The sequence below is a fragment of the Typha angustifolia genome, chromosome 12 (genome assembly GCF_048772165.1).
Source record: "Typha angustifolia cultivar Huaian chromosome 12, ASM4877216v1, whole genome shotgun sequence".
NCBI classification, from domain to species: domain Eukaryota; kingdom Viridiplantae; phylum Streptophyta; class Magnoliopsida; order Poales; family Typhaceae; genus Typha; species Typha angustifolia.
In genome coordinates this window covers 4,173,668-4,190,782 of record NC_133250.1, presented here as the reverse complement: position 1 = coordinate 4,190,782, position 17,115 = coordinate 4,173,668, and the positions used below count along the sequence as shown (strand labels likewise).

The window sequence follows — 17,115 nt, the reverse complement described above, 5'->3', positions numbered from 1 at the left end:
TCTTTTGTCTACGATTAATGCAACACTATGCTATTTTTTCTTTAAAATGTTTATATTAGACATCATTTGGATATATAACAAAAGAATTATTGTGGTAATATCTATTTTCTGACACACGTTAGTACATAATTTATCGTATTAATATTTGATGCATCTTATGAATTTGTGGAGCCAGTGACCAAGACCTAAGACCTAATATCGAGAGAATGTATTTTGATATCTATTTAGTTGAAGAGGATATCAATATGATGTATGTGAGCCCATCTTGGCCCATGAGAGAGGATACTCTATGGAATTCATAAACTAAAAACTAAGATTATATTATGCTTTATATGTGTGGATATAATTTTTTCTACATACATGCAGCCAAACAACCCCTGAATCTTTGCTGTATTTTTGGAGCTTAACTGAGCAACAGTTGAGTGCGAGAGTAACTCTAGAGTTCTATCCGGTCCAAATCAGACTGTTTTTCAATTCGTCAACTATCCTACGATTTAGTTACATTAGGCCAGTTTTGAAGCAGACCTTACGATTTCGAAGTAGACCTTACGATTTTAGCTCGTCACCGCCCACCCAGCTTTTGACATATGCTCGGCCTGGGCGTTTAGTTGGCTGCTCGTGAGCTTCTAATTTGGCTCCAATTTTTTCTAATTAGATATTCTCCTTTCCTCTAGAAAATGGAGGGAATTACGTTAGATAAATGTCATGTCATTTAGGATGTACTCTCATGTAGATATGTAGATACGATAAAATGAGCCGGCACAAACTCCAAAAGTAAAGGATTAAAAAAAAAAAGAGGAAAAGGGAGGAAAATTGGAGTAGCTACTTCAGTGCCTTTATTTCTTGAAATATTTTGACTGTTCGGCCGGTTGTGGGCGGGCTCCTGGGCCATGCTAGGTTTGCAAAGACGTAATTAGTACTTCCCATCAGTAAATTGAGCTAGGGCTGGGCTGGGTTGGGCCCAAGTTAGACTCAGGCCATGCTTAGCCCGTTTAAATTCGGATATTCGGGCTGGGCTTTGGGGGTTGGGGGCCATTGGAGTTGCTTTAACTCGAATTAATCTAGCTCGATTTGCAGTCATTTCGAGCCGAGCCGAGCTCAGGTCAGCTCGCTCGAGCTCGGCTCGTTTACACCCTATTTGTAATCAGAGCACTGCTATGCGATATCGCTCTTGTTCCCAAATTGATGCCCTCCCTTCTTTAAGGACTCCCTAACGTGAGACTGGGAGCGAGGGATTTTGGAGGATGGTGAAGATGGCCACCTACTTCGGGATGACCTTCGGGGCATTCCTCTTCTGGCAATCCATGGACAAGCTTCACGTCTGGATCGCCCTCCACCAGGACGAGAAGGTCTTTTTATCTCTCCCTGCATATACCAAGATCCATTATGTTAAATTGATGTTGTACTAATCTATGCCCATCTTTTGATGACTTGCCAGAATTTGATATGAATAGTTAACCATGGAATTCAATGACAGAGAAATCATTTGCTGCTAGGAAATTATATTTTTTAGGGTTATGAAATTAGGTAAAGGGTTGCTTCTATTCTATATAGAGGAATAAGATATCTAATTATACTAACGATCTGTCACGGCATTCAGTTCGTTGGATGGAATAAGAGATCTAATCGTAGCAGTCGATCTTATTGAGGCATTTTGATAATACAGACCGAAAAGCCCTGATCACTAGAAGAATTTTTATTGAAATTCTTGTTATTCTTCTCAATGCATTTATTTAGATAACCAAATCTCATGTCTTTCTCTTACCTTTTCTTAGCTCGTTTCTCCTATTTAGTCCAGGATGAATACAATACTTCTGGGTAATTTTTAGCTTCAATATTTTCATAATGCCTAGATTGGTTTTGTGAAGGAGAAATTACCAAAAGTGATTACCATTTTCACCTTATCTTTTAAATTTCTACTGGAATGCTAGAATTTTCCTACTGATTCCTTGTGCATGTATGCAACACCATTTGCCAATATTCCTCATTTATTGAATGAATTTACCAATTTGGACTGTTGAAATGTAACCGCATATAATTGACAGAATTTTGCAATATAAAAGCTTCTCTCCCTTTCTTTCTGTCATCAAAGACCTCTAATATTTTAAATTAAAACTTTAATTTGGAACTTCTTATTTCTTTGTTGATTGCAATTTTCTTTAAGTTGGGGTTTTTCATATATAAGCTGCACTTTTTCCCCCACTTAAATAGGACATCAAGTTCATGCTTGAACTCTTTATTGATGTTTATTGTTCTGTGGAGTCCTCTTTTAAATCTTAATAACATTTTCTTAGAAACTTCTTTGTTTAATGAATTATACTCTCTTTTTATCAATGTTTTGAAAGGCGGCCGCGGATGGCGGGCGGTCACCCCACCGCCTAGCGCCTAGGCGGAAGGCGGGCGACAAGGCGGGTGACAAGGCGGTCTAGCATTTTTAATATAAAAAATTATAAATAAATAAATAAACATATATAATATACATAATCACAAATTCACAACCATAATAACATAAATACATAAATAGCAACAAGTTCTAAACCATAATAACATAATCACAATTTACAACCACAATAACATTACCATAATTCACAACTATAAATACATAATCAAAGATTCAAAATTCAAAATTATCACAACCATAAGTTCCTAGCAACAAGTTCACAATCATAACAAAATAATATGATAAAACATATCAAAATTATAAGGTCCATAACAAATAACATATAATCAAAAATTCAAAATTATCAAGTTCATAACAAGTTCACAATTATAACATAAAGGCCATCTTCTAATCTTCTTCACAATCTATGGGAGGAACTTCATCGACCAAAAGATTATCATCGGAATCATCATCAAATTCTAGCTCAACATCCTCCTCATCATCTGTTTCTTCATCCGACTCAATTAATTGCTCATCTAGAGAAGTGGAAGGAGTGCTACTAGTAGTAGCTTGAGTAGATCTAGTGCTCCTCCTTGATCTTAAATATTCTTCGGCTCCTGATGCTTCTGTCACCATCTCCCAAGTTAACCCTTCACTTGGAAAGACCTCTTGCTCTACATGATCATTATCCAACCATTCCCTTGCATTATTTCTTTCTTTTGAAACGACTGGATCCTTCTCTTTCGCTATCTTTCGATCTTTCATTCTTGCATTAAATTGTACATAAACAAGATCATTTAGCCTCTTCACTTCCAATCTATTTCTCTTCTTTGAATGAATCTGAAATCATCAAATCAAAGACTAAATCAATTTGATAATAAAATTCATCAATTTAGCTTAGTCAATACAATGATTAATGATATATTACCCATTCAAAGGAGCTCCAATTTCTTTCACATCCTGAGGAGCTACATGTTAAATTAAGAATCTTAACCGCCATACATTTCAAGTAGAGCGCAGCGGCTCCATATACACTCCACCAATGAGCTATAACCATAAAAATTAAAAAGTAACTTAGTAACATACAAAGAATAAAACTGTAAAAGACATGTTTTACACTTTTACAACATATGCTAATTAATAATTATTACCTGGGTTGAATTCATCATTGTTAACTTCTCTTGTTAATCTTGCTAGCGGTCTCCCAAATATCCCAGTGGCATCCTTATATGCTTTCATCTCCACATTTGAAATGTGAACTTGAATGGCTTGATCTGGATAAAAGTTCTCAATACAACTAAGAACACCATCCATTACATTAAAATCAGTCTCCATCTCATCCAAATCTCTATAAAAATAGTATGGATTTAAGTAATATGCAGCAGCGTGGAGATGTGTATCAAGCTTTCCATTTGTGTAGTGATCAATTGCATCTAGAAAAGGCTTGGAAGATGTCTCATTATTATTGAAAATATTCTTTATTTCTTTCTTGACATCTTTCAATCCACCATATATGAATCCCATTGGTGGCTTTCTTTCACCATCAACAACTCGTAGCAACTTCACCAAAGGAGTGAATACTTTAACTGCTAATGACACTTGCCTCCAAAATTGGTTATTGAGGATAGTAGAATAAACCCTCTTTCCTTTCGCAGTTTTTGACCATCATTAACAGATGAAGTGATTAACTAATTAACGAACATATTATCATTATTATCAGATAATCACTAAGTAACTAATAGATTAAGATTTACCTACTTTAGACAGAATTGAAAATTAAAAAAAAAATTAACTACTTCGGTGTGAGACAGTGAAACTGTGAGAGAGGAGTGAGAGAGAGAGAGAAGGAGAGAGTGAGAGAGAGTGAGATTGTGTGTGAGAGAGAGAGAGAGGGGCCCATACCTCTGCAGCGAGAGTAGGCGCAGCGAGAGCGGACGCAGCAAGAGAAAGGGCGCAGCGAGAGCGGACGCAGCGAGAGAGAGAGGGCACAGCGAGAGAGAGAGGGCGCAGCGAGAGAGAGAGGGCGCAGCGAGAGAGAGATTAGGGATTTAGGGATTTTAGTGAGAGAGAGAGAGGGCGCAGCGAGCAGCGAGAGAGAGAAGAAATATTAATGGTATTGGTTAAGTTTTTTTAGTGGATATTGGATAATCCAATCCACTATAGAAAAACCCGATAAGGCGGGTTTGGCGGGCCGAAGCGCCAACCCGCCTTATCGGGCCGCGCGGCCTGCTAGCGCCTTTTGGCGCTCAGGCGGCCCGCCAATGCGGCAAACCGCCTTCTACGAGCGCCAGGCGGAGTGGCGGGGCGGCCGGTGCGCCGCCCCGCCATGGCGGCCGCCTTTTCCGCTTTTCAATACATTGCTTTTTATGGTAATCTCTGTCATCTTTTTCCATAAAATGAGAGATAATACATAGGGGCATGCTTTGCGTCTCTGTGTAGCTCTACTGAGCTGAACATTTGATATTCAAATAATGCACTCTACCCTTTACTGACACATTTGACCACTTTGTGTTTCTTTACTATCATATAAGGACAAAATTTTCTAGGTTTAGAGGCTATGCTTCAGTCTCTAAGTTTAATCATCTTTTGCGTCCGTCACTAAGTTTACCTTGATCCCTTAAATGCAATGGTTTTCAAGGTCTCATGGTACTTTTGTTTAAGTATATGTTATAAATTACTGATATTGACTGTCTGGCCATTTTTGTTGACTTATTGCTAATTGCTGTTTCAAGCACCAATTGGTATTTATTTATATTTTTAATGAAGAAAACCATGTTTCAAGTTGTAGTTTTGGTTAGCAAGCTAATGCCTCTTGTGCCTAATAATGATTATTGTCCATAGTAGCCAGCTATTGAACTTTTCATTTAGGAAATATAAATGGGTAATATTTTAATCATACCAATGTTTAAGTTGAATATTAGTATCTTATAATCTTATCTAGTTATCTCATATATATCAACACACTGGTTTCGCCCTCATGTACCTTGATAATCCCTATCAGGCTATCGCATCTGGCAACACAATGGATCTTAGTGCCCTAAGTGCATCTTAGTTTTAAATGCATTGCTGATATTTTTTTCCAAATCTATTCCCTTTTTTTATTCGTGGTTTCTTAATTCTTCTTTCTTTCTGTTGAGAATATGTAAACTTGAGTTTTTCCTCTCTATATTCCAGCCTTCTGTATTTATTTGAGCTATTAGCAATTGCAATAGGAAACCCTCAGAGCTGCATTTCATTCTTTAACCAATTGGCTTTGTCGTGGAAATTCTGTTGAAGTTTGTCAGACTCAGATCTTTATTTTACTCATTGGTACGATATGGACACGATACAATATGGACACGGCGACGTGGCAAATTTTTAAAAAAAAACAGGATATGGACACGACAAATCTTCCTCTTTATCATTACAGATTTTCAAACCCCTTTGTAAGATGATCTAGCTGTATTTAACAATAAAAGTTTCTTTAGTGAACAATAAAAATTATTAATAATTTGGGCTAATATAGTATCTAGTTTTGTGCAAATTCTCACCAGTACTACTTTTTAACCACTTGAAATTACCTGTTTCTGATGACTGAACTTTTAAGTTCATATTAAAGTGTTCTAGCTTATTACTTGTGCTGCATTCAGTTCAAACAGTTATGATGATATTCATGTGAAAACTGCAACATTGATTTGGTATTTTCCATAAAACGTCATTATACCCATTCTGACTATATCATTGTCTACAGTTTGTGTGAAGATCTTTTCTTATTAAGCATTTTTCTTGATGAGTCATGAATGCTTTCAATCTGTTGGAAAACCATTAACGTATTTGTTGAACTGATATTATGGTACTACCATTTTTTCCCCTATATTTATTGTAGAACATTCTAGGATTTAACTTTGAGTATCTTAAGAGACAAATATACCTAGTTGATGCATTGATAGCTTAACAATAGTCATTTGCAAAACTATATATAAATATGATTAAAGATTCCATTGCATCTGGCAAGAGTGAAAAAATAGGATATAATACATTTAGGACATAGTAAAATAAATAAATAGAAGAGTGAGTGCTTTACTTTGTTGTTGTTTATAGCAAAGTTTTAAGTATTGAGATCGGGATTAGGATCGGATTTGGAATTGGAATTGACTGTCTGAATAAATGATACGTATCGGTGGTATGGTGGTATCAGTCATCCGTATCGGCCTATGTTTAAAAATAATTTTAAAATAAGGAAAATAATAAAAGTTTTAGAAAAAGTAATAATAAAAATATAAATATAAATTATTCATATTTATAGTCTAAAAAATAAAAATAAAAATTCTATTTTCTTAATCTTAATCTCTCTCTAGTTTCTACCAGCATTCTCTCTTTCCTCATAAGAATAAAAGAAGAATTTCTATCTCTCTCTCACTAACTCTTTCACTAACTCTCTTTCCTATCTCCTCATCTCTTTTCTCACTCTCACTCTCTTCCATTTCCTCTCTCTTTTCTTACTCTCACTCTCACTCATTTCAAAAAAGGACTCCGATCCCCTCAGAGCTCTCCTTCTCCCCCTTATACGCACTCTCATCTTCCTCTCCTACTCCCTCTCTCCTAAGCGAACTTCTACGACGTAGATTTGGCTTCATCAATGTCTGGCAAACTCCTCCAACGTAGATCTAGCTCTGTTGACCTCTCTCTGATGAATTCCCTACCCCTCCTCTCTCTCTCTCTCCTCTCTATCACTCTCCTCTTCTTGAGATCCTCCTTTTTTTGCCTTTCTCTCATGATTTGGTTCGTTTTGGTCTAAACGGCCAAAACTTGGCCGATCGATCGATACCCTATTGAAACTAGTCAATATTTTGGAGTGGGTTTCATCCAAAACGGGGAACCATGGTTTTCAAGAAGATGTCAGCCCACTATGAAATGGTTGCCACCTAATCTTTGTTTAGTACTTGACGGCTGGTTGCTCTCGACCCCCAAAAAGAGGTATATGAATGCTCTTTGGAAGTCTACTTAGATGAGATCATAGTCTAGTAAATAGTATGACCATTTAAGAACATCTTGGACATATAAGGAAAGTTTCATGAGAGAAACAAAATTTACACAATAGTAGAAAGTCGAAAATGATAATGCTAATACGTGACAAAACAATTCAATGTTATGAGAATAAATAATTGTCACTACTTAATTATAGTGGATGGCATAGGCGAATATGTGATTTTATAATATTTTGCATTAATATTAATTTTCTCGAATTTACTAACTTGTGATTATTGCATTCTATTTCTATAGTATATGTAGGAAAATCCTGCACTAGATAATTTTGCATTATAATCTTTCATAGCATATAAATGATAAATCTTATATCAAAAATATCTCAAGAATGCCCAAAAGTGTCCATGGAGTGTTCAAATTTATTCTATAATTTCTTAAATATCAGATGCGTTGTAGAAGTATCTGATATGTGTCCAACAAGTATCCAATGAGTGTCGGTGTCCGACAAGTGTTGGGACACGAACATGGCATGTTAGACATGAACATGACATATCTTGCTTACACAAGATATGTCAAGTGGTATGGATCCTACTAAACAAATCCATTATGATATGTAGAGGCTCATAGAAGTAGAGAGGTGGTAGCAGATTGAGAGATTGAAAGAGCGAGGATAGTGGAGGCGGAGGCTGAAAGAGAAAGGAAATGACCCACAACTAGCATTCAATTGTGATAGGCATAGCAGGAGGGTATAAGCCAAACCCAAACCCACTTATAACCCTACTAGCCTAAGTTTATTGGTTTTTGGTCTAATTGATTATTTATGAAAATTTCTATGCTATGCTAGACTAAGCTCAAAGGCTAGAGTGCTATGATGCTACTTGCTTAGGAGAACTCTGTGAAATAGTAGCAAATGATGCATGCAAATAGAGATCTAACACACTAGAGCATGGTTTACAAACATTCTAGCAATGAAAAAAAAAACCAAGATAGGCTCAAATCATCGAACAAACAAGGTGATATTTATGTGGAAAATCCTCCCCTATTCTAGAGATGAAAAACCATGAGTTGAACCAAAATCAAATCTATTTTAATATTACATAGTTAATTCATAAATCCAAGCCTCCCACTAGGCACTCACAGTTAACTACTTTGTCTTGCAATAGCTTGCCCCTCGGATTAGCTTGCCCTCCGACTAGGTTCATCTCTTCATGTTGGTGGGAGAAACGATTCAAGTCCGTCGAGATCTTTTACCAAGCTCCATTGTAGAAATGTTCTTGGATTTGTGTCGGACTTCCTCACTCTTCTTGGTGGTTCCTAGGGTTTTCTTTGAGAAAGAAGGTTTAATAACTAAGTCACAAATGTTCCCTTTTATATTGTGAAAAGATTCCCAGAGATGTCTGGCTCAAAATATCCGTGAAACTCCTCCAAACCATCTCTATCCAGTGTCAGCATTGGAACGTTGGGACTACCATTCAAATGCCTCTAAGAGATCCTATAGGATTTGTTTTCTGGCAGTCAAACATCCTTCAAACATTGGCTATTTGCATCTAGTGCTCATTTGTTGTTCGCACGCTCGTCGAATAGTGGTTGTCGCCTTCAAAGAGTATTAGGGTTTCATTCTGATGTTCGAATGGCATTTAGGCTGTTTGAACAGGTTTTGATCAAATGTTGAGAACGAACCTGGAACTTGATTTTCTTCGACCCAAATTCTAAGTTATGTACATTAAATCTAAGGTTGTCCACATGATTTGAATGTGTTTGATGTTTGACGAATTTGCCTGGAACTTCGACCCAAATTCCAAGTTATGTACATTAAATCTAAGGTTGTCCACATGATTTGAATGTGTTTGATGTTTGACGAATTTGCCTTCTAACAGTATAAACACTAATAGATTAAATCTGATTAGAATCTAATGTAAAAGCTATTTCATCTTCTGCCTCATCGTTCCTCGTTACCAAGCCGTACCTCTGTCTCTTTTCTCTTCATTACTCTGTCTTTGTGGGCCTCACAGTTTTTGCATCCCTTAGTATGCCACCCTTTCCTTTTGCTGGGTTGAGAATGGGAGTTGAACTCTATGAGGTTAGTCTCTGTGTAGCCACCTCATTGGCATGAGAAGTGTTGCTCTTCATGGACAATGCTGGTGGTACTTATATTTGAAATTATTTGAAAATATTCCATATGGTAAGGGACCTTTTGGTTGCGGAATAAAAAAAATTGAAATTGGGATAAAATGAGGATCTATTGTGGAATAAAAAAAAATTATTCCAATTTCTCATTAGGTGTTTGGTTGCAAAAAGATGGATGAGTGCTGAAGTAAAAATGTGTAAATAAGATAGAGTTTGGTTGTGATAGATGGAATAAGAGATAAAACTGATCATATCGATCTTATTGCCTTTTCCTAGTTTAATGTAAATAGATATTTGTATTATCTTCTCATGGTTATTTTTACAATTCTTGGGCAAAAGATAATTTGACTTAAATTCATCATAATTTACTCAATATAAATACTCTCATAAATAGCATCACAAATGTACATCCCATGTCAAAATTTTTTTGCTATAAATAGATTCTAATATATTACCAAGTATATTATGGTCATATTACATTGTTCAATCTGAATCTAAACCATAATAATTAATATATTAATCTTAAGTAGTACATAAATAAATGATGACATTTGTGTTTTGGAATAAGTTGTGTTTTGGAATAAGTGAGATATTCTAAATTTTTTATCTCAACTAAAACCTGAGATGAAAATATCTGGAATAAGAGGGTTTATTTAATTTTCCTATTCCAAAGCCTTATCCCACGTTTGGCATAATTTGTTTAGAATAAATGGGCTTTATTCTGGAATAAACCACTTATTCCACTCAACCAAACTACCTCTAAAGAATATGAATTTTGCTTTTCAGTTTTCCTGCCATCTCTTGATTGTTCCAAATGAAGAAAACTTTTGGGATAATTACACTTTGACCTCTTTAACTATAGGTGATTTTTACTTTCACTCTTTTTATCTTTTCTTTTCTCTACAATTTCCTCTCAACTATTCAAAATCATCAAGCCCTTGATAGTGTCAATGGAAGTTATAAAATAACTATTATGCCCCTAAAACATCTACTACTGTAGCAAATATAATCACTATGATTAGAGATCATTGTGATTCCAAGGATAAGTTAAAAGGTTATTGAGGGATTATTGGCAATACGATTAGTGGTTGGGTCTGAGAGAAAGAGAAATTGTTAGAGGCAAGGTTTTGAAACTCGGTATCGGAATCAAGATTGGTCGTTAGAAAAACCAATACGTATTGACTGCTTGTATCTTATTGGACTATTTTTAATTACATAAATTCTAAATACTATTTAAAATACAAAAAAATTTCTAAAATTTATAGAAAATAATAGAAAAATAAGAAAATAAAAAGTAGTCATATATGAAGCCTAAAATCTAAAGAAAAAACTCACTTATAATTATAATGAAATTTTACTTTAATTAGATAAATTTTTATACTCGTAGATTACTAGTACATAACAACATGAAGAGAGAGATTTCTTTTCATTGTTGTTCTATAGTAGTAAGAAAAGAGGAGCTAAAAAATGGGTAAGAAAGAGGGAAATGAGAAATGAGAAAAAAATACTCATCCGAGTTCACTAAAGTGTGGACTAGCCAAAAGAGCTCATTAGATCAGCCATCAAATATGCTCGGTGAAGTGTGAGAGTACGAGGAGAGTGCATGTGAGAGATGATGCGAACCAGGTTAGATTGGATCATATTATGGGAACATTGGGCTTGATGAATCGAGCCTATTTATCTTTTAATTGATTCATGCTTATGTAAGTCCTTAAATTAAGTCTAGTTAAGTTATGTAAGTCACTAAGGTAAGTTTAATTAAGTTATGTAAGCTACTAAAGTAAGTTCAATTAAGTTATGTAAGCCTCAAAGGCAAGTTCTAGTTCGGATCGTATAAGCCTTTAGGGCTAAGTTCGAGTAGGACTCATTATACCCGACATTTATTAATCCAAGCATTAAGAATTAATTGAGTTTAGTTATTTTCTTATTATTGTATTTATCGTTTTTATCATGACCGTTAGATCATCTTTATCTTCATAGGAGTAGATCATAATTATAGAATTTTAGAATTCTTTCAAGCATCCAAATTCTAACCACCACCTTTCTCCAGCAGCCACCCTATTATACTGCCATCTAAGAAGCACAGACACGGATACGGGACACAGATACGACATGATACGGACACGGGAATACGACAAATCTTAAAAAAATAGGACACGATACGTTTAGGACACGACAAAATAAATAAATAAAAGCATTATATATATTATCGATACGTTTAAAGAAATATTTTTCTAAACTTATAGTATAAATACATAAGCATGCATAAATTATTCATGAGAGAAAGAGTGTCTAAAAGTGTCTAAGGAGTGTCCCAATTTATTCTATAATTTTTTAAATATAGAATATGTCGTAGAAGTATCCGACACGTGTCCAATGAGTGTCCGACGAGTGTCGGACACGGACACGGCATGCTATTTGAAGTGTCCGTGTTTCATAGATTGCCGTCCATCACCCTTCGACAACTGCCGCAACGTTGGATATTGTTCTGCCCCGTTCTGACCTTGCTCTACTATTTTAATTATTTCTTTTCATCTAGATATTCGATTGACATGAAACCAGTGCCATTAAAATCCTATCTGATGAGGCTACCATCATCTAAATTCTTATTATTTTCTTACTTCCGGATCAATTCAAATCTGACGCGTAACAAGATAGAGAGTAAAAATAAAAAATTTAAAAAGAAGATAGTTGATGACATAAATTACTATTGTCTCCTAGGTTAGCTACATTTTAGATTCAACTTGAATCTTAAAAAAAAATTAATTTCAGCTGATTTTATTATTTTCGACCAGTATGGATCGACTAATACGGCCGAAACCGGTCGATACGATTTATCCCAGACTGATTTTGGGTTTGGATCAGATTAGTTATGATCGAGCTCAATTTGAATCGGTCAATTTTGTCTTCAATTTTGGGATCCATGGTCAGAGGGGTTTGTGATGGTGGTGAGATTATATCCATGTTTCGGTTTTGGGAGAGGAGAATTAAAAGGGTTAGTGATGATGGTTGTGGTGGTGAGGTTTATATATAGGGTTAGAATTTAGGAGAAACATGAGGAAGAGGAGGAAGAAGAGAACAAGAGATCGAATAGGAGGCTTTCGTCAATAATAAGATCATGTGCCAAACATGTGCCGCAGATTTTGTTAGAAACCCTAACAGTAAACTAACAGAATTATTTGATGATTTTGAATAGTTAGTTAAGGAGGTCAAGTTGTAGAGAAGAAAAGATGAGGATGAAAATGACAATCACCTATAATTGAGGGGCTCAAAGCGTAAGTAACCCAAAATTTTACTAGGAACCAAGATGAATCTTTTGAGATGGCCCTCTTTCTCTTCAAAGAATTCATTTTTGTCTTGGATTTTATCCATTATATTACTCCTTACTGTTAGTAAATGCAATAACATATTGCATTGATGTAGTAAGATATGCCAATTTGATATTGATTTGATTAACAGTAAGTGTTGAGTATCCCCTTTTTCTAATTTAAAATGCATGGACGCCATCTATCTCTAGCTAGACTTTCTTTTGTTTTTAGTACTTGAACAGTTTAGTCTGTCTTGTTATTGAAGATTGTATGTTATTTTAGTATTGCCGTGTGATTTCTTGGTATTACGCTGAAAGTTATTGGAAATATAGAATTGAATGCTGCTGAATACATGCTTATAGATATTTCTAGGTGCTGAAGTTATCTTCGTTTTTACTCTTGTAGAAGGAGAGACTTGAAAGGGAGATGGAGATCAAGAGGGTTAGAGAGGAACTACTGGCTCAAGCTAAACAACAAGATTCTCTTGCATAAACATCTTCCCGTTTTACTTTGTAGAAAAAGATTTTCTAGTTGCACCGAACTTTCTTTATGCCATTGTTGGAAGATGTCTGTACTTCATTTACTATTTTATTTTGCTAAATAAGTTTTGGAATGGCATATTACTGTTGTTCTGTGCCATAAATACTTTGATCAATTGTCTAGACCAATTCTTACAACTGCCTTCCTGGTCTTAACATATCAGATGCTTGTCCTCTTTTACTAAAAAGGAACTTCAATATACTTTTGGTAGAGTGCTTCAATTTGCACAAACTCATTTCCATATTCTATATTTCTAAATAGCACTTCTTGACTTCAGAATTTATGAAACAATCATCTTGTATTGTGCATCTTATGGAATACCTTTTTCTAGCTAACTTTATATTAGAAACACAACATAGGAATTATGAGGTTTTAGATATTTTAGCCTTATGATCGCAAACATGCCCTGTAGTCATATTTATAGATTTGACGATTTCGCTTTTCAGGTACATTTCCAAAGAGCCATCTTTCCTGGTTCATAACTGACATTCTCAGTGTGTTACTAACTTATCACTAGTATTTTTACTCTTCAATTTTCCCATTTTTGCGGAAGAAACACATGAGGAGCATTTGAAAAAAGTTTATATATATAATGAGAATATTCTTTATGAATTACGCGGGAGGTGGTTTTTTCACACTTGTAAAAGTATTTTGTTTGAAAATATGACAGAAATTTTTTACAATAAGACTATAATATGGGTAGTAATATGCAAAAAAAAAAGAAAAAAAAAGGGAGAATGTGTTCGAACTTAACATTAACTTCTCAATTCACATGTAAGTGGCGATCATGTATTTGAATTCGTCGGGAGATGCCAATTTCATAGATCTTATTCTTTTTTTTTCCCTTTTATGTCAGAAAAAATATACGAAAAGGTCTGAGCTGACAATGGTTGAAAAAGAAAAACTCTTTGTATAAGCAAATCACTTAACCTGCTATGAAATAATTATACGTGGGAATAGTCATACAAATGACCCTTTTTATCCATTCATTGGTGACTTTAAATTTTAGATAAGTGCTTTCCAAGTATTCTTTATGTCTTGTAATAGGCATCTTGATTATTCTCTGTGGAACTTCCCACGATGTAAGCTGCAGCAGATAGGAAAAAAAAAAAATCTGAAGATCACAAGGCAAAATGACCAGGATTTTGTATCATAAAAGTTCAATATAACCTAGTTCGACTGTAAACGCCTATTATAGCTCCACTAAGTTCCTCCAGACAGTACAAGAGTTACATATTCTTGTGTCTCACACTTTTGTGAGCTTGAGATATATAGAAGTAGTACTACATCTAGTAAGTTCATTAATATTGAGTGAAAACAACTTCTGCCATCCTCGGTAGCTCAAACTTCATATACTTCTTTTGCAGTGGATACGCCCTTAAAAGACTTACAAAATCATGTCAGTTTTCCAAAATGTAAAAGATACACATCATATGATGCTCAACTATGGTTCTAATTAGAACTCATTCTTTTTTCAGAGGGTAATTCTATTGAATATTTCTCTTTCTTGCTGGCTAGGTAATTCATAGCATTGTTGCTTAGTAGGCAACTATTGTAGCATTGATAATGAAATCACTGGGAATGTAATGCCTGCATATACTTTTACTTTAATTATATGCTTCTCATATGAATTTTCTAGAAACAGAAGGAAAAGTTGTTGGGTTAGAATGAAAAGATGTACCTCTAAAGTTCTAAATATACGAGCAAGAGCTAGGGCTTGCACTCAAAATAGCTAATTCTTACAACTCTTGTTCATATTAGCTTTTCTTCTGAAGAAAACCTTGACTTGAAATTAGCAATTCTTTTGGGCTAATTTTTGTAATATCATCAGATTGTAGCTTAAGATACTGCTCGGAAGTACAAAGTTGAACATTTTGCATGTGTTCTGATAATTGTAACAACAGAGTAGCAGAGAGTTCTCTATGATAACAGCTTGCTTTCTTGCATCAGTCAAATTTCATGTGGTTATAGAACAATTATCTTTCTCTTCAATACCTTGTATAGAGGTTGGCAATATCATATGATCTAACTATCTAAGCGATTATCTGGAACTAGTTTGCATCAAACTTGGAGCAAAATTGTAATATTTTTAATATCACTGTACCTTGTATATTTTCTTGATTTGATCTTCTTCTAGATCTGAACATTTCTTTGCTTTTATTTCTTCATTCTACTAATAACTGAAATCCATGTATCTAGTGGATCATCATGTGGATTCTTCATTTAATCTGATATTTGTTGATAGCTTTGCATTTTCTGTTTGCAAATAACCTTTAAAAGACTAGACTGATTTGGTGGTACTTTCTTCATTATAAAGTTGCAACCGTTGTTACTAGCTTATTGTTGTTGGTGAAGGTTCTTTTAAATGAAAATCAGCTAAAACCCATTAACTTCGTCAATTTTACCTGTAGTTTTTGGCCTTGCAGTAGTTCTGCCTCCAGCTCATTGAAAGACCTAACATTGAAACAAAGGAGAAGTTTTTGTCAGATTTGTTATTCGATCAATCTGAAACAGGTAAGATTTAGGAACTTGAATATATATGAATTAATACCTTTTTCCGCGCTTCTTGCAAAGGCCTCAGCAACTTTTCTGTTTCTTCCACCAACTGCAATCACATAATCAATGGTGTTGAGCACCAGTTGTCTGAAGATACAACAACATAAGATTTGAAATACTTACAGCATGTTGTTATTCGATAAGCCACACCACAGCTCTCAAAGAAAGTGCTGTCCTTAACCGAAGAAAACAACAACTTGGAGAAAGGACGCATCTCTCTCAAACCAATCCTCATTATTGCCGCCTAATAGTGTACATCCATTATTTAGAGAAGTCACCTTAATCATTTCCCATTTATCTTCACTAAATTGCAAACCTTGGTGTTGTTTCCCATGTCCAAGCCATCAACAAGACCCGCAAATTACCATGATAATCTAAGCTTATGAAGGAAACTAAATAAACCAAGGATTATACGAGAGGACATATGCTTGAGACCTGCTGCAACAGCCACCACATTTTTTAGTGACCCACATAGTTCTATTCCCTCCACATCCTGCACCTGCTCAATGTTGTCAAAAAGATTTGTTAAATTAGATCACGCTTGCTTTGCTCCTTTCTATTTTGTTGATTCCATAATTTGTTAAGCCCCACATATGCCATAACGCAGTTATATTCTTAAGTGTCTTCAAAGCATTAAACTTTTACTTACAAAGTGACACTAGCATTCTGAAATTGATATGTCATTGCAGATTGCATTTTCTTTCTATCTGAAAGATGTTGAAAAAGGAATATATGTTGTTCTTGGATAGGATGGTGCAGATATTTTCATTGGGCATAATGATGGCTTGTTTGGTACGTTTTGGTTAAGAATGTATTGGGGTTTAATCTAGCTAGTGATGCAGGACAAACTCCTTGATCACAGAATTGAAAAGAAAATGTAGTAAAAGTAACTAAAACCGGGGAATTTATCAACCGGGGGTGTCGGAGTCTACTGACATTGGAATCTACCGATAGACACTCAATCTATCAAAACTCTCAAAATATTATTAATTGAAAAGAGAGGATTACAAGCTTTATATAGGCAAAGCAAAGCAAAATGATAAAAATAGCCATCTAAGGCTAGTTAAAACTCTCATTAAGCCAGAGAGCTACGGGTGCATCTCTTTTGTGTGATAAGCTTTGATACCAAAGATAAGTTCTGATACCAAATTGATAAGTTCTTATACAAAAAAATTGGCTACTGAACAATTCCTGAAAATCTGAATTTATTGCAAGAAACAGTCTGCGCAACCGTAGAAA

The 17,115-nt window shown here is 35.0% G+C and overlaps 3 protein-coding genes across 3 annotated transcripts; 1 reads left to right on the top strand and 2 right to left on the bottom strand.

The window, feature by feature from the left end:
- The first annotated feature begins 1,159 nt into the window (after positions 1–1,159).
- Positions 1,160–13,551, top strand: LOC140772221 (uncharacterized). Its single transcript, XM_073114177.1, has 2 exons — positions 1,160–1,349; positions 13,186–13,551. The coding sequence occupies exons 1-2, from the start codon at positions 1,245–1,247 to the stop codon at positions 13,270–13,272; spliced, it is 192 nt and encodes a 63-aa protein (XP_072970278.1). The 5' UTR covers positions 1,160–1,244; the 3' UTR covers positions 13,273–13,551.
- LOC140772219 (uncharacterized) lies at positions 1,360–4,472 on the bottom strand. Its single transcript, XM_073114176.1, has 3 exons — positions 3,532–4,472; positions 3,309–3,427; positions 1,360–3,220 (listed from the first exon to the last, which is right to left on the bottom strand). The coding sequence occupies exons 1-3, from the start codon at positions 3,902–3,904 to the stop codon at positions 2,789–2,791; spliced, it is 924 nt and encodes a 307-aa protein (XP_072970277.1). The 5' UTR covers positions 3,905–4,472; the 3' UTR covers positions 1,360–2,788.
- A 933-nt stretch (positions 13,552–14,484) lies between the features above and the next one.
- On the bottom strand, positions 14,485–16,331 carry LOC140772485 (glycerol-3-phosphate dehydrogenase [NAD(+)]). The gene is made up of 5 exons (XM_073114572.1): positions 16,193–16,331; positions 16,000–16,120; positions 15,872–15,925; positions 15,726–15,774; positions 14,485–14,697 (listed from the first exon to the last, which is right to left on the bottom strand). The coding sequence occupies exons 1-5, from the start codon at positions 16,208–16,210 to the stop codon at positions 14,622–14,624; spliced, it is 318 nt and encodes a 105-aa protein (XP_072970673.1). The 5' UTR covers positions 16,211–16,331; the 3' UTR covers positions 14,485–14,621.
- Between the last annotated feature and the right edge of the window lie 784 nt (positions 16,332–17,115).

Coding starts and splice junctions, on each gene's coding strand:
- LOC140772221 (XM_073114177.1), top strand. CDS start 1,245: ATGGTGAAGATGGCCACCTACTTCGGGATGACCTTCGGGGCATTCCTC. Junction 1,350..13,185: donor CCCTCCACCAGGACGAGAAG/GTCTTTTTATCT, acceptor TTACTCTTGTAG/AAGGAGAGACTTGAAAGGGA.
- LOC140772219 (XM_073114176.1), bottom strand. CDS start 3,904: ATGGGATTCATATATGGTGGATTGAAAGATGTCAAGAAAGAAATAAAG. Junction 3,428..3,531: donor CAATGATGAATTCAACCCAG/GTAATAATTATT, acceptor TTATGGTTATAG/CTCATTGGTGGAGTGTATAT. Junction 3,221..3,308: donor ATTGGAGCTCCTTTGAATGG/GTAATATATCAT, acceptor TGATGATTTCAG/ATTCATTCAAAGAAGAGAAA.
- LOC140772485 (XM_073114572.1), bottom strand. Junction 15,926..15,999: donor TTATCGAATAACAACATGCT/GTAAGTATTTCA, acceptor ATGTGATTGCAG/TTGGTGGAAGAAACAGAAAA. Junction 15,775..15,871: donor TGCAAGAAGCGCGGAAAAAG/GTATTAATTCAT, acceptor TTTCAATGTTAG/GTCTTTCAATGAGCTGGAGG.